At 39.0% G+C, this 13,450-nt stretch overlaps 1 protein-coding gene across 1 annotated transcript in view; it reads left to right on the top strand.

The window, feature by feature from the left end:
* Window positions 1-1,542: 1,542 nt before the first annotated feature.
* The window catches only part of ATP1B3 (ATPase Na+/K+ transporting subunit beta 3), a 28,865-nt gene continuing 16,957 nt past the window's right edge, over window positions 1,543-13,450 (top strand). Inside the window, exon 1 of the mRNA XM_015821093.1 lies at window positions 1,543-1,815. Within this exon, the coding sequence (XP_015676579.1) occupies window positions 1,707-1,815 (109 nt within the window). The 5' untranslated portion in view covers window positions 1,543-1,706. The remainder of the gene's footprint in view (window positions 1,816-13,450) is intronic.

Raw genomic sequence — 13,450 nt, forward strand, 5'->3', positions numbered from 1 at the left:
TAAAAGACAGATAAATTTTAAACCAGAACTGTTTTTGTTAGGAATATTAGGAGCTAAGTATGAGAAGGAGAATGAATATTTAATATTGCACGTATTGACAGCAGCGAGAATAGTATTTGCCCATTACTGGAAAAATGAAAAGTTACCAACTGAAGAGATTCTAATTAAGAAAAATTTAGAATGTGCAGAAATGGATAGACTAACCTTAGAGATCAAAGAGAAAGAAGATTCAGTTTATTTTAGAACATGGGATAATTTTTACCAATGGTTAGGAAAACGAACTAGTGAGAAATGAATGTGATATGTTATCCTGAATATATATTAGTAAGAACAATGATATGTATTGACCAACTGATACTGTTTATGATTATCGTTTATTATAATTACTACAGCTATTTACCATTATATTAATCAACGTTAACTGAACATATGTACCCGGACAACAATCTGCTTGCTAAAGCTTGAAAATGTTATTGGGGGATAACCCCAATGTTGTTTCCAATCCCGCCCTAACCCCAATCCCAATCCTAACCCCACCCCGAACCTTAATCCCAATCCCGGTCCTAGACCTTCCCCAATCCTATAAAACTCAATAAAAATTTCTATTAAAAAAAAGATCCCACCATTACCATTTCAATGGTGGCATGTTTTGCTTTAATTTGCTTTGCTTTATTTTTAGCAAGGCAGACAGCATTCTCCTCACAGTAGTATGCATAGAAATCTAATGGGTGTTCAGCTTTGTTATAGGCAGTAACATGACAAATATTGTGGTGTTTGTCATAGCGTGGAATTGCCTAATGATTGGTTACACAACCACTGTAGTCTTGCCAACTTGTTTTGAACGGAGCTCCGTTTACACCTGCATGTACAAGCAAATTATGTTTAGTAAGGAAACCGTCCAATCTTTGCATATGCAATAGGAGTCAGGATATCAGAACTGATTTTGTTTTTCAACTGAGAACTCTATAGACGTGAAAAATAATTTGAAAGTATATTAATAAGAAAGCTACTAGTAAGTTTATTTGAATATTGTTCCGTAGGTTATATTGCTTACTTTAGATTCTAATATGCCGAGTTTAGACACAGAAGGGAGTGTGGTGCTTAACTATAATCTTTTCGGGGTAAGTCCTGCAACATTTCATGCCATATATGGCTTACAAGTGTGATAAAAGGGCAGAGCGATGTCTTCTTCTTGCCTTATTTTGTCCCCTGGAGCCTATAGCCCCGGCTGCACTGCGACCCACCGCACGCAGAAAGCCCACCTCTTCTCCCCCGACACCGGGATGGGAAGAAAAAACGAGAGGAGCCTGCGTAGAAACTCCCCCTCCTCGCTTCTCCTTTCAAGATTCGCTCTGGAGCAGCTAACTCTCGCCTTCGATCGCTTTCCGTTCCTCCAGTAGAGGGCACTCTGGGTGACCACAACTACCAGACGACGCGGGCAGCGATTGGCTCCTCCAAGAATTGACGTATCAGTCGGGGTGGGGAGAGGCGGCGCGCGGAGCGCAGTTCAGTGCGTGTGACTGGCCCAGCCCCTCTTTCCTTTCCTCTCTTCTGCTCTCCCGCCGGGCGCCTGAGGGGTAGTTTCTTAGCGGTTCGGAAGAGCCGCTCTCGCTCTGCAACGGGTCTCCGCCGTCGCCGCTCGGGTGCCCGGGAAGCAGCCGCTCCATCCTGCCCACCTCTCGCTCGCCTTTTAGACTCTGCCAGCTATGGCCAAGGAGGAGAAGAAACCGTTCCACCAGTCTATGGCCGAGTGGCGGCAATTCATCTACAACCGAAACAGCGGAGAGTTTCTGGGGCGCACGGCCAAGAGCTGGGGTAAGGGCCAGTGGCGGGAGCGGGCACCCGGAGCCCGGCGAAGGGGGAGGACGGGTCGGCGGGACCGGCTGGCTCGACCCGGAGCCCCTGCCGCCTTGGGTAGCCCCGGACTGACGGGGGACCACGAGGCGAGCGGCGGGCCGGGAACAGCCGCGAGCGCCGAGCTAAAAATAGCCCAAGCGTGACAGCGCGGAGCTGCAGGAGGCGAGAGGGAGGAGGCGCCTTGAGCCCCTCGGAGAGGTGGCTTTGCCGCCCCTCCCCTCCCGGTTCGTCAGGGAGGGGACGGGAAAACTGTCTGGGCAGCGCCTCAGCAGATGCGGGCTCCTTGGTTGAAGGGAAAGGAGGGTGTTTTCTTAATGCGTGTCCCCATCTGACTACCCGCCTTCCTCTTCCTGCTGGTCCCCCTCCGCTGTCGGGGTTACAAAGGGACCACCCCCTGCCCCCCGCAGGCTCCTCCTCTTTGGCAGCTGCGTCAGTGTGCGGGGGGGGGCAGTGTCTCCTTCTCCCCCCCCCCCCCCCCAGTGCTAGACACAGAGAAGATCTCTCCCCCCTCGCCTGCTTGGCCTTTGGGGAGCTGTTGCTTGCCACGTGCTACACAGTTCGAAGATGCCTCCTCCGTCTTGGCTGTAGGAAGCTGCGCGGATGGAGGGGGAAACCTCCAAAGCTCAACGAGGTGCACGTTATTTTCCACTGCCTGTTTTCTCTTCCTCCAAATCGTTCCTTTTCAAGCATATTTTTCCCTTCCCTCTTACGTGTTTTGGACACGATGCTTTGAATGACCAGCCCTGGTCTACTTAACAGAAGTGTTTAATACTACAAGCTCTGAATCGCAGTTTGCCCTGGACACTTTAAACTGGGGTGTCTGGGTGTTGCTTTCCGTTATTTAGTTCATTGAGAGGGAAGGGTAAAATAGGGAGGTTATAGAAATATGCCCAGTAGAAGCGTGGAATTGAAAGAGGCACTTTGCCTGAAGAGTAACTTGCAGCTACAATGTAGTGAGATATTTTATTTTTGGGGTCTTTTTGTGCTTCAGGCACATGGTCAAAATGATGTGGAACAATTGAAAACAGAACACATGTGTATTCTATTGCCAAGACCATCTGTCAGAAGAGTGTTTACTGTGCTGTGAATTTTTCATCATTCATACAGAAGTGGGATTCTTTTCTCTTTTTTTAGAAATTGAGGACTAGAAAGGAAATTTCCATTCTGCCCTAATGACTTCCTTTCCCTGGTTTACCTTAAAAGTGTATGTACTCACAATTGAATGTGGACAAGGAACATAGAGGAATATATGTATGTTGATAAATGGTGCAATGTTCTTCACCATTTTAATTCTTTATGTTATGTATGTATACCAGAGTAATATAAATGATATTTCCTTTGTTTATTCCCAGTGGAATAGATAACTGTTGCAGGAAAAAATAAGTCTTGTACAGATAAATATTTTAAAACTGTAATGAGTTAAATCTTTGTATATTTTATTCTTTTAAATAAAAGTGTTTTCTGATGAAAATAGATTTTCTAAAGGGTATTAAAGTGCAGTTAACTTTTTTAATGCATATCCTTCTGGCAATATGCTTATGGTATGATTTGCTAATTGGCATGCCACCTTGTTTTTGTGTGTGATATCATTCTTCATGCTTAATGGACATTCTATGTACAAATAAAACATTTGAATTTGTCTGTTTTAAAAGCTTTGCTAAATTGTAAGCAATTATTTTTTAAATGGAGCTACTATATTTTTCATGTATAAATTATATTATACATGAAGTGAACAAAATTTAGTTGTAAAGAGATATTTGCTGCTTTGGCTGTGAAATGAAATATCAAAGGAATATTTTTTTATAGAGGCTAGAGAAAAAAAATTGAGAACAAAGCAGATACACATATTACAAAATTTGTTTTGCCTGTGTGACCTATAATTATTTCTCTGTGTTATTGATAACTTCAATATTTGTAGATATTCTCCATTTAATTACATGATTATTTGAAAGCCTTTTACTCTCACTATGTAAAAAAACCCAATGAGTTAATAGGCTTTCTTGGATGTAAGTGTATATGATTTAGAATCATGAAAGATCTAGAATGCCTGGGGAAAAACATCCCTTCCCCCCTTTCTGGTTCTCAAATGTATAAACAATATGCCATCATGAAAATATATGGATCCATATAGGTCTATGATGTTTAATAAGCATAGTTTTTCTTTACTCTTCATCTGTCCCTAAATGTTGTTATCCAGCTCTTACCTTCCATAGAATTACCAACTTCATGGAAAGCAGGTAGTTAGGGTAAAACTGATTATACAGTTCCCTATGATGTTTGTATCTAGGAGTGAGTCCTAAATAATCAGTTCCCTCAATTTACTACTAGGATGGTTGAGATATCATCCATTTTGATTTGAGGACTGGATCTTGAACTTTAGAAATAACCTGATTTACTCTGAATTAGTGGGGCTGCCCAATCTGATATGATTGCTGAATCAAGAGAGGGACCTTCCCTCCCATAATCTATTATATGGAAAACTCAACTGTTTTTTTTCTCAAACTAGGGAATGTTTTTGGAAAAACCCAATCATTAAGAATAGATCAGTGTACCAAGCATTATAGAACTATATGATGATTTCAGATTCTTCTACACCAGCCTATAAATGAAAAATAATGTTAAGTTAAAATTTGGATCGTAAAGAAACTTAAAATGCACTGAATGTTTAGTAGTTGCCTTTTACAGAAAGTGCAGTATATGTCATTTGTTTCATGCTGGAGTGCAGTATGTAATCTGTTTCATATGCCTTCCTTTTATTTAATACTTATAAGTTCATATCAGCCTGAGCCAATGTGGGTTGTAATGAATTTTATAAGAGTTATAGTCCCAAATTTATGGAGGACACTATTTTATCACTGTGCCTTGGATTTTAATGCTTCTCTTTTGCTTTTAGTATTGCCATGAGGAGGGTTTGTATTATTCAACTCAGTAACCTAATTAATTTAAATTGTAGTTAGTGGTATAAATGGGTTTATAAGACTTTGTTTTCTTTAATGATAGTCAAGATTACCCACAGTTTAACAATATTTTAATATCCTTGAGAAAGATTCTTATAACTGTGTTGTAATAAAAAGATACGATTTTGCATTATTGCATCATTCCAATTCTTACTGAAATTCAGTTTCTATAAAACTGTGGACCTAGAGTAGATACAGTGATTGGCAGAATGTATTACTTACCTGTTAAATCTTGCTGTATTACAGATAGTCCTCAACTTATAACCATTCGTTTAGAGTTCAAAGTTAAAATAGCACTGAAAAAAGTGTGATTGTTTTTCACACTTACAACTGTTGCATCCCTGTGATCATGTGATAAAATTTGGATGCTTGGCATGTGTTTATGACAGTTGCAGTGTCCCAGGTCATGTGATCACCTTTTACTACCTTCTGACAACCATAGTCAATGAAGAAGCTAGATTCACTTAATAATCATGTCACTAAACTGCAGTGATTCACTTAACAACTGTGACAAAGGTCGTATAATGGGGCAGAACTCTTTTAACAACTGTCTTGCATAGCAATAGAACTCTTGGGCTCAATTGTGGTTGTAAGTCGAGAGCTACCTGTATTATCAAAACCATACCCAAGTTATACAAAAAAAGAATGAATAAACTCTTAGCAGTTATAGTTAGAATTCCAAGGGTGGAAATGTTGCAAACTGCTCAAGATGAGTTGAAATTCCTAAAAAAAGAGAGACTAAAAGCATAACTGCAAACAATTCTAATGTGAAAAAAATAACAGAATAAACTAAAACAAGTGTGATTGTAACATAGTGGGTACCTGAAACAAAAAAGAACATAAGATGCAAAATAGAAAAAGGAAGAGGACATACAGGTAGTCCCACAACCTTAGATCTGTTAGTAGAAGGAGCTGAGGTTGGAAGAATTGCCAAGAAAAACGTATTTAAATATTTCTTTACTTATATTCAAAAACAATTGGAAAGAAAAGAGCAGGATGGAATGGGTTGAAACTTGAGATTGATAAACAAAAACATGGTCAGCTGAATGGCATCTTATGGTACTGAAGGAAATAACCTGACCATTGCCTATTATTTTTGAGAAATTCTAAGGAATAGTGAAGTGCCAGATAACTGAATAAGTGGAAACTGTAGATCAGTCAGTCTGACATAATACTGATAAAAATTCTAGACTATATTGTGAAGATTAACTTCGAAGCACTTTGAAAATAATGAAATTCATAGAAGTCAGCATAGATTTGTCAAAAAATGACTTACTGCGCTAATGTTATCTTACTTTGTGATTGAACAATTGCCTTAATAGATTGTATGAATTCTGTAAATAAAATATACTGCATGTTCATTTCATAGCAAAGTATTCTGATTTGCAGTTACATTGGCTCTAAATGGCATGACAATTAAATGGGAGCCTGAAAATTATAGTCAGGGCTCTTGTCAGTGATTCCTTCTCAAACAAAAGAAGAGAGGGATACCATAAATTTCAGTTCTGGGCTCCCAACTTTTGAATATTTATGTTAGAAATAAAACTTATCAGATATGCAGTTGACACAGATGTGGCTTAGATGGATAAAACCATAGAAAACAGAAAACACATGACAATCATAAAAGAATAGAATAGAAGAAATTAAGTTAGAATAACAGAGCTTACCAAAAATAAATATTGATCGTATTCTTAATTTAAAAAAAAAATCTAATTCATGGGTATAGACTGAGATGCGTGGCTTGTAAATTGCTCTTTTGAGAAAGATTGTGGAGAATTATTTTATTACAGTTTGAATATGGATCAGCAGTGTGATGTAGCTGCAAAAAAGAAATGCCATTCTAGATATCTTTAGATAGCAGAACTGAGTACTTTATATACAAAATGTCAGATTCTGTACTATGATATTATCTCATTTCAGATTGTAGAACATAGAAAAATAGTTTTAAGTTCAGGGCAGATTTTAGCTGAACATTAGAAATGGCACAGTCCTAACCAATTAATCTGAGAGGAAGTAGGGTCCTAGTTACTAAATATATTCAGGCAGCTAACTATTGTGCATGCTTTCATTTGGGTCCCACTGTGACGAAGTGGTTGATCTAGTTCAGAGATGTCAAACTCGCGACGTCATGTGATATCGCTCAATGTATCAGCTTTTTCCCCATTGCCAGCAATGGGGTGGGCACAGTTTCCTGGTGATGCGTCTGGCCCGTGGGCTGGCAGTTTGAATTATTTGCCTCCATGTTCTCAAAGAGAGAGGTCTGCATGTCCTCAAAGTAAACATAATCAGTTTTTAAAAGTTCAGTTATATTGCTGTACTGGATTATTTTGGAAGTATTCCTGAAAGAAATGCAAATGAAAGAAAAGATTTATTTAACTAAATCAGAGAAGAGAAGCAAAGATTTGTATTTAATACGTACAAAATTCTTTGAGAGCTGAATGTTACATTTTCTTATAGGTTTTGCCACAACTCCTTCTGGACCATGCAATTCAATGGCTTTTTGGAAATAAATCTTTTGAAGCAGAAATTGCTCGAGGTGTTCCAGGGATAGAACTATCCTGCAGGCCGGTTTTGACCAGAATGCCTCAAACCTTTTCTGGTTTGAAGGATTTATTTGTGGAAACTACTGAACTGTCCCCAGAACAGAATGTTCTAGAGGCAGACAGTCTGTTTTTGAATTGACAAATTTTGCACATCCATAATAAGTTACTATTCATGAGATCAGGGTCCTGATTTTATAAGATATGTTTCAATATTTGTCTAAGATCCTACCTAGTGGTTGATTTCTATACTTAAACTTTATGCCTGCTAATTACACAACCTTTTAACAGGCTCAATTTAAAATGTATAAGCTTCTAACTCAGCAATCCCCAACCTCTACGGTTTGGCAGACTGGTGGAGGTAGCGGTGACAGCCGTGGTAGTGGCGGGGAGAGGGGATGGTTTCACGCACACAAGCGTGCCACTTTCAGAAATGCACCTTCACCCATGTGCACGCTTGCCCACCACTTCTGCTGCCCAGTTCCAAACAGCCACGGCCCAGCACGTAAGCTGGAAGCCAGAAAATAAGTATTAGAAAGCATATACATTATAGACCAGAGGTCACCAACCTTTGTCGCTAGGCGGACCAGAGAAAAGGGGAGGGGGAAGCATTTTACATGCGCGTGTGCACATGGGGCCATGAGCACATGCACATCGCAAATGGGGGAGGGCTAGCGCCCATGTGATACTAGCCCTGCCCCATTCTTGCATGGTGCAGCACCTTGTTTCTGCACCCCGCAGCGTATCATCGGTTATTTTTGTGTCTTGCAGCACAGTGGCGGCCTGTTTTTGCCCCCCGTGCTGCGACGGCCCCCCTTTTTAGCACCCAGCGGCGGCGGCCTGTTTTCACACCCCAAGGCGTGGCGGTGGTGTCCCATTTTTGCACCCCAAGGTACGGTGGTGCTCCATTTTCATGCTCCAAGGTGCAGCGGCAGCCCATTTTTGTGCCATGTGGTGTGGTGTTCTGTTTTTGCATGCAACAGCGCTAACAAAAGTGAGGGTGTGTGTGCACACGAGCATGCACTAGCCAGCCTGTCCCACAGCCCGGTGGCCAGCAGGCTATGGCCCACTACCAGGGCGCAGGCCACAGGTTAGGAACCCCTGTTATAGACAATGCAAAGATGAACGCTACATTTTACTGTATTTTCTTGACTTATTACCTTATCATTATCATTACTTAATGATCATTCAAAGTTATGACAGCCACACATACACACCTGCGGTCACGTGATCACATTCTGGGACTTGACAACCGGCTCATCTTCATATATTTTTGCAACGTCCCAAGATCATGTGACCATGATTTGTAGTGTTTGGTGCCGATTTCTGGCATTTACTTCTGGTTTCTGGAAAAAAATGCCCACTGGGGAAAATAGAATCTCTTAAACACTGTCATAAAAAAGTCATAACTTAGAATCCAGTTACGTGTCTTCACTTACCAATGCAATGATTTGCAATTGTAATTACAGATTCAATTACAGTTGTATGTTGAGGATACCAGTGAGCTATTGGCTATGGTGTTTCTAACTCACATATGAATATTTATGTGTGCTAAGCAATTGCTTACAGCTGTTCCTGCTTAGCGCCATTTTTTCATTTTTTACTTTTTTCCCCATTAGTTACATGCCATGTCATATGTGTTGAGATAGATCAAACCACCGTAAAACAGTGGTCCCCAACCTTTTGGGCACCAGGGATCAGGGACCAGTTCCGTGGAGACAGGTTTTTCTGCGGACTGGGAGGGGGGATGATTTCGCATGCTGTCTAAATCCCACGGATGGGCCTTTGCTTGTTTGCACAAAACACAAAAATAATTAAAACATTAAATTCTGAAATTTCAGAATAGATAATGTCTTCACCGTTGACCAACATTAAATCAGTCTTGAATGATATAGCCTCTGGAGAGTTCCCATAGGAACTGAACATCCTTAAGCTCCAAAGGGTCATCTCCAAGCAAATAAAGTATTGTTTGGGAAAAAACATGCTAGTGCTATTTTCGGATTACCTCCTAACATCAATCCTGCATATGCCTATTTAGAGTTAAAGTACATTTGAGTATAGTGAGATTTATCTCCAATGATGAAGAATTGTGACTTTGAAACTTACAGGTTAGATTGTAGAAGCACTTGGATTTCTCCACTGTTTGATGCACAGGGAAAAGTTTCCTAATATGGTGAAAATTATAAGTCCTCTTTGTGCTATAAAATTCAGCTGGAAAGTTCCATGGCTTCTTTATTCTGAATTTCATTAATTTTGAAAGTATTCAACCTTTGAGGCAAAAACAAACTGGAGCAAAGACAGGTTTTTTCATTTAGCTTCCATTATTATTAAGAAAGAGCAAAGAAATACTTCTAATTCTAATTCTTCAAAAGTTGTGGGATAACAGTCACAATAATGAGATTCTCTCATCAATAATCATCTATTGCACTGGGAAAAGAGCAACATGATTATTGTATCCTGTTTTATAGATCCTGATTAGATTATGAAACAAAATAAGATTTCATCAACTGAAAGGAGGGAGTTTTCTGTCATTTTAGCAGTGGGGTAGCTTGATATCCTGCTTCTTTCTGTGTGGTCCGAGATGTGTGAAGAAAATTGAAAGTCTTGCTAATTCAGAAAAAGATAGATCATTTTCATGCTACTTTGAAAGAATGTGACAAATAAATTAGCATTCACGTCACAACATGTATATAGTCAGAATTCTTGTGAAGAAACTAGAATTTTGAAGTACTAACTTTGAATGAAACAGAAGATAACTATTCATAAAATAAAAGGAAAGTATCACTTATGTTTAGGTCAACTTTTGGTGATTGCATCCATGCAGTTCTCTTAGCAGTATTATGGACGTTGTTTGCATTGCTTTCCTCTGAGATATTTTCAACTATCTAGCTTACCTAATAGTCTGGAATTCCAAAATGGCTTCCCAACCAAATACTAATCACCTCACTTGCCTTCAGAGTCCAACTATGATTGGCTAAATACTGTTATTCTTCTTGAGACTATATTCATGTCATTACATGTAAGAAACAAAGGTAGGATATCTACCTTATTGAGAAGCGTTTCTTATGCAGCATTTAAATATCAGGAACAAGTTCTCACACTGTTCAGAATCAGGGAAGCTACATGTAATGGTGAGTACAGTGGAGATTAGGAACAATTTGTAGAGTATAGGACTAGACAACAAAGTCTTGAACAACTACCTGAAAAATTGCCTTCTCTGCTTGACATCTGTTTATTAAGAGCTTTTTCAGAAGCCTTTAGTTCAATTTCTATAACTACAGGAAAAGCGGATGGCTTTGACAGGAGGGGTTTTTTTTGCTTTTTAGTGTTCTTTAGTTTTAAGAAAATCTAATATAGACTTTTTAATATTTTGTTTGCTGATACAATTATAAAGTATTTATATTATTTTATTTAGTTAACTTACTGTTGGTATGCATTTTATGATGCTTTATTTATTAATTTGATTGCAATGCCATCTTTTGTCCAGGAGCCAAAGGGAACACATGTGCTTTCTCTTGAAATAACATTGACCTGAGAAATGGTGATTAACCCAAGGTCACTCTGAATTTCCATGACAAAGAATTGAATATTGATCTTTCCTGTTCTAGTCCAAAATCTTAGCCACTCTAATTTACTAATATTATTAATATGTTACAGAAAAGTAGAATATAGATATTAAATGCAAGGGCAAAGTTTGTCACTTAGGAGCATACTTGTTTATATATGCAGTGTATGATAGTTGTTACAGAATTTGCTGGGCAATGACCAAAATAAAATGACTGAATGACTTGCTAGAGTTCTAACTCTGTTGTGCTCAACTTTCTGAACTTTTGTTTGCATGAATAGCTTCATGTAAAAGAGAAGATGGAAGAATGCATAGGTAACTTGCCCATTACATTCACAAGCCATGATAGTTGTTAAGTGAGGTGAACACATAATCACCTCACTTAATAGTCCCCAATCCTACTTTCCCCAGTGCTTCAGGGGTGGGGAGGCCCTGTGAGGTCTAGCGCAGGATCAGGTCCATCTATCCTGGGTCTCACAGGGCTTTCCCCACCTTCTGTGGCAGCCAGTATTCTGCTTCTTGGAGATACCACAGAACTTGGGCCTGCTTTTTTGTGTCCCTGCAGATCCCTTAAAAACATAGGAACATAGAAAGTACAGCAGTAGTGTGCCTATTTGGCTTTCAGCTTATTGATGAGGTCCTCTGATCCTTTGTTTAGTACAATATTAATTTAAATTTAACATACTACTACTACTACAGTCCATTCAGTTGTGTCTGACTCTTGGCAAGTGTTCTTCATGATGCCCTGTCAAGGACAGCTTTTGGTTGTGGAATGTTCATCTTTATATCAGCTTTGATGGTATCAAGCCAGCAAGTTCTTTGCTTGCTCCTTCCTAGCATCATTGACTTCTCCAATGATTTGCACGCATGGCATGGCCAAAGTAAATCAGATGTAGTCTTGTGATCTTGGCTTCTAGTGATATTTCTGATTTTATATGATTAAATTTAATATACAGACAATTATAATGTCTTGTTGGATGGCAAAATTATTAGCTTAGAAGGGGATCCATTATAAGAGATCCTATAATATTACCATTGTGTTGCCTGGTTTTTCATCTTGAGTATATTATGGATTATGTTAGAAAACACTGAATGTATACTTACACTGCAATCTCAACCATCTGATACACAGTATTAACAAACAACTGAAATATAATTTATGAATATTTCTCCTCTTTGCACACATAAGGTCTCAAAGCAGATTAATTTCCAAACTGTAAGTATTATCTTATCCAAATTAGGTGGAATCTCAGTTTCTACAATTCTACAAATTCTACAAACACAACCACCACTGTTTTATTGTATTCAGTTTCAGTTTCATAATTGTCCAATCTATTACCATTTCCAGCCAGTGACCTAGGGCAATTTCCCTAGATGAGTGAGAATGGAAAAAGTTCAGTGACACAGTGACCCAGATGATTTTCCCACTAATTTTAGGATATTAAATAATACACTGGCCAAAATGAAGCCCTGAGGGGATGCTATTGGTCATTGTGACAAACATGTTCAGTTGCTAAATGTTGTATCAAATTACTAACCTGATTTAATTCTGAAGAAATACAAATTTTAGCTACCTGTTGTTATATACTGAATCTTTGCAACCCCATGGATCATAGCACACCAAGCTCCCCTATCCTCCACTGTCTCCCAGAGTTTGCCCAAATTCATTGTTTTTTGGGTCAAACGGCTTCTTAAAAACATATGTTTTTGCATCTTTTGAAATAATGCAAGGTAGGATAGAAATTCCCCAATATTTCACAGTGTAATTTAGAACAGTTTTTTCAACAGTGTTTTATAGCTATTTAAATTTGCAAAATGTTGCATCTCTCGCAGTGAAGTATTTAGCAGTCAAAATCAAGTCTCCTTTGAGATGACCATGACTTCTTTGGTCACCATTGTAGAAGCAGTTTGCTCTTATTTTTTTGAGGGTTTTTTTTTACTTCCCAGTCTAGCCTACTACCTGGTGCACAAAGTCCTGGCTTACTTATGGTTATGTTTTATCAAATTATTAACCTGACTTCATTCTGTTAAGCTTTGGAGGCCATACAAATTTAGCCAGCTCCTGCTGTATACTGTATCTTACCAATCCTACCATCTCATATTTTCTGACTTTATAAATGAAAATATAAATAGTTTAATAAATATACCATTAAAATATACTAATGGTGATATAATTTTATTATTCTATTAGTAGTATCTAAATCAGAACCGACACTAATTTTCAAATTCATTGCAGGATGTTATCAAGCAATCCTCTTCTCCCCATTCCCTAAAATGTAAAAGACAGAACTGATCTTCTGATATATATCCGACCGAACACAGGTAAGGACAGATGTTAGGTCCTACCTAGTGGCGATGAGGGTGGTTAGAACCAATTACTACTCCACCCTCATCGCGTCATCAGATAACCGCCCGGCCGCCCTCTTCAGGGTGACCCGCTCTCTCCTTCAATTGAGGGGAGGCGGGGACCCCCTGGAGGGGAGGGCCGAGGATTTTGTACAGTACCTGTATGATAAAGTCGCTCGGATCCG

This window comes from Protobothrops mucrosquamatus, unplaced genomic scaffold (genome assembly GCF_001527695.2).
Source record: "Protobothrops mucrosquamatus isolate PMUCROS unplaced genomic scaffold, P.Mucros_1.0 scaffold1251, whole genome shotgun sequence".
NCBI lineage: Eukaryota > Metazoa > Chordata > Lepidosauria > Squamata > Viperidae > Protobothrops > Protobothrops mucrosquamatus.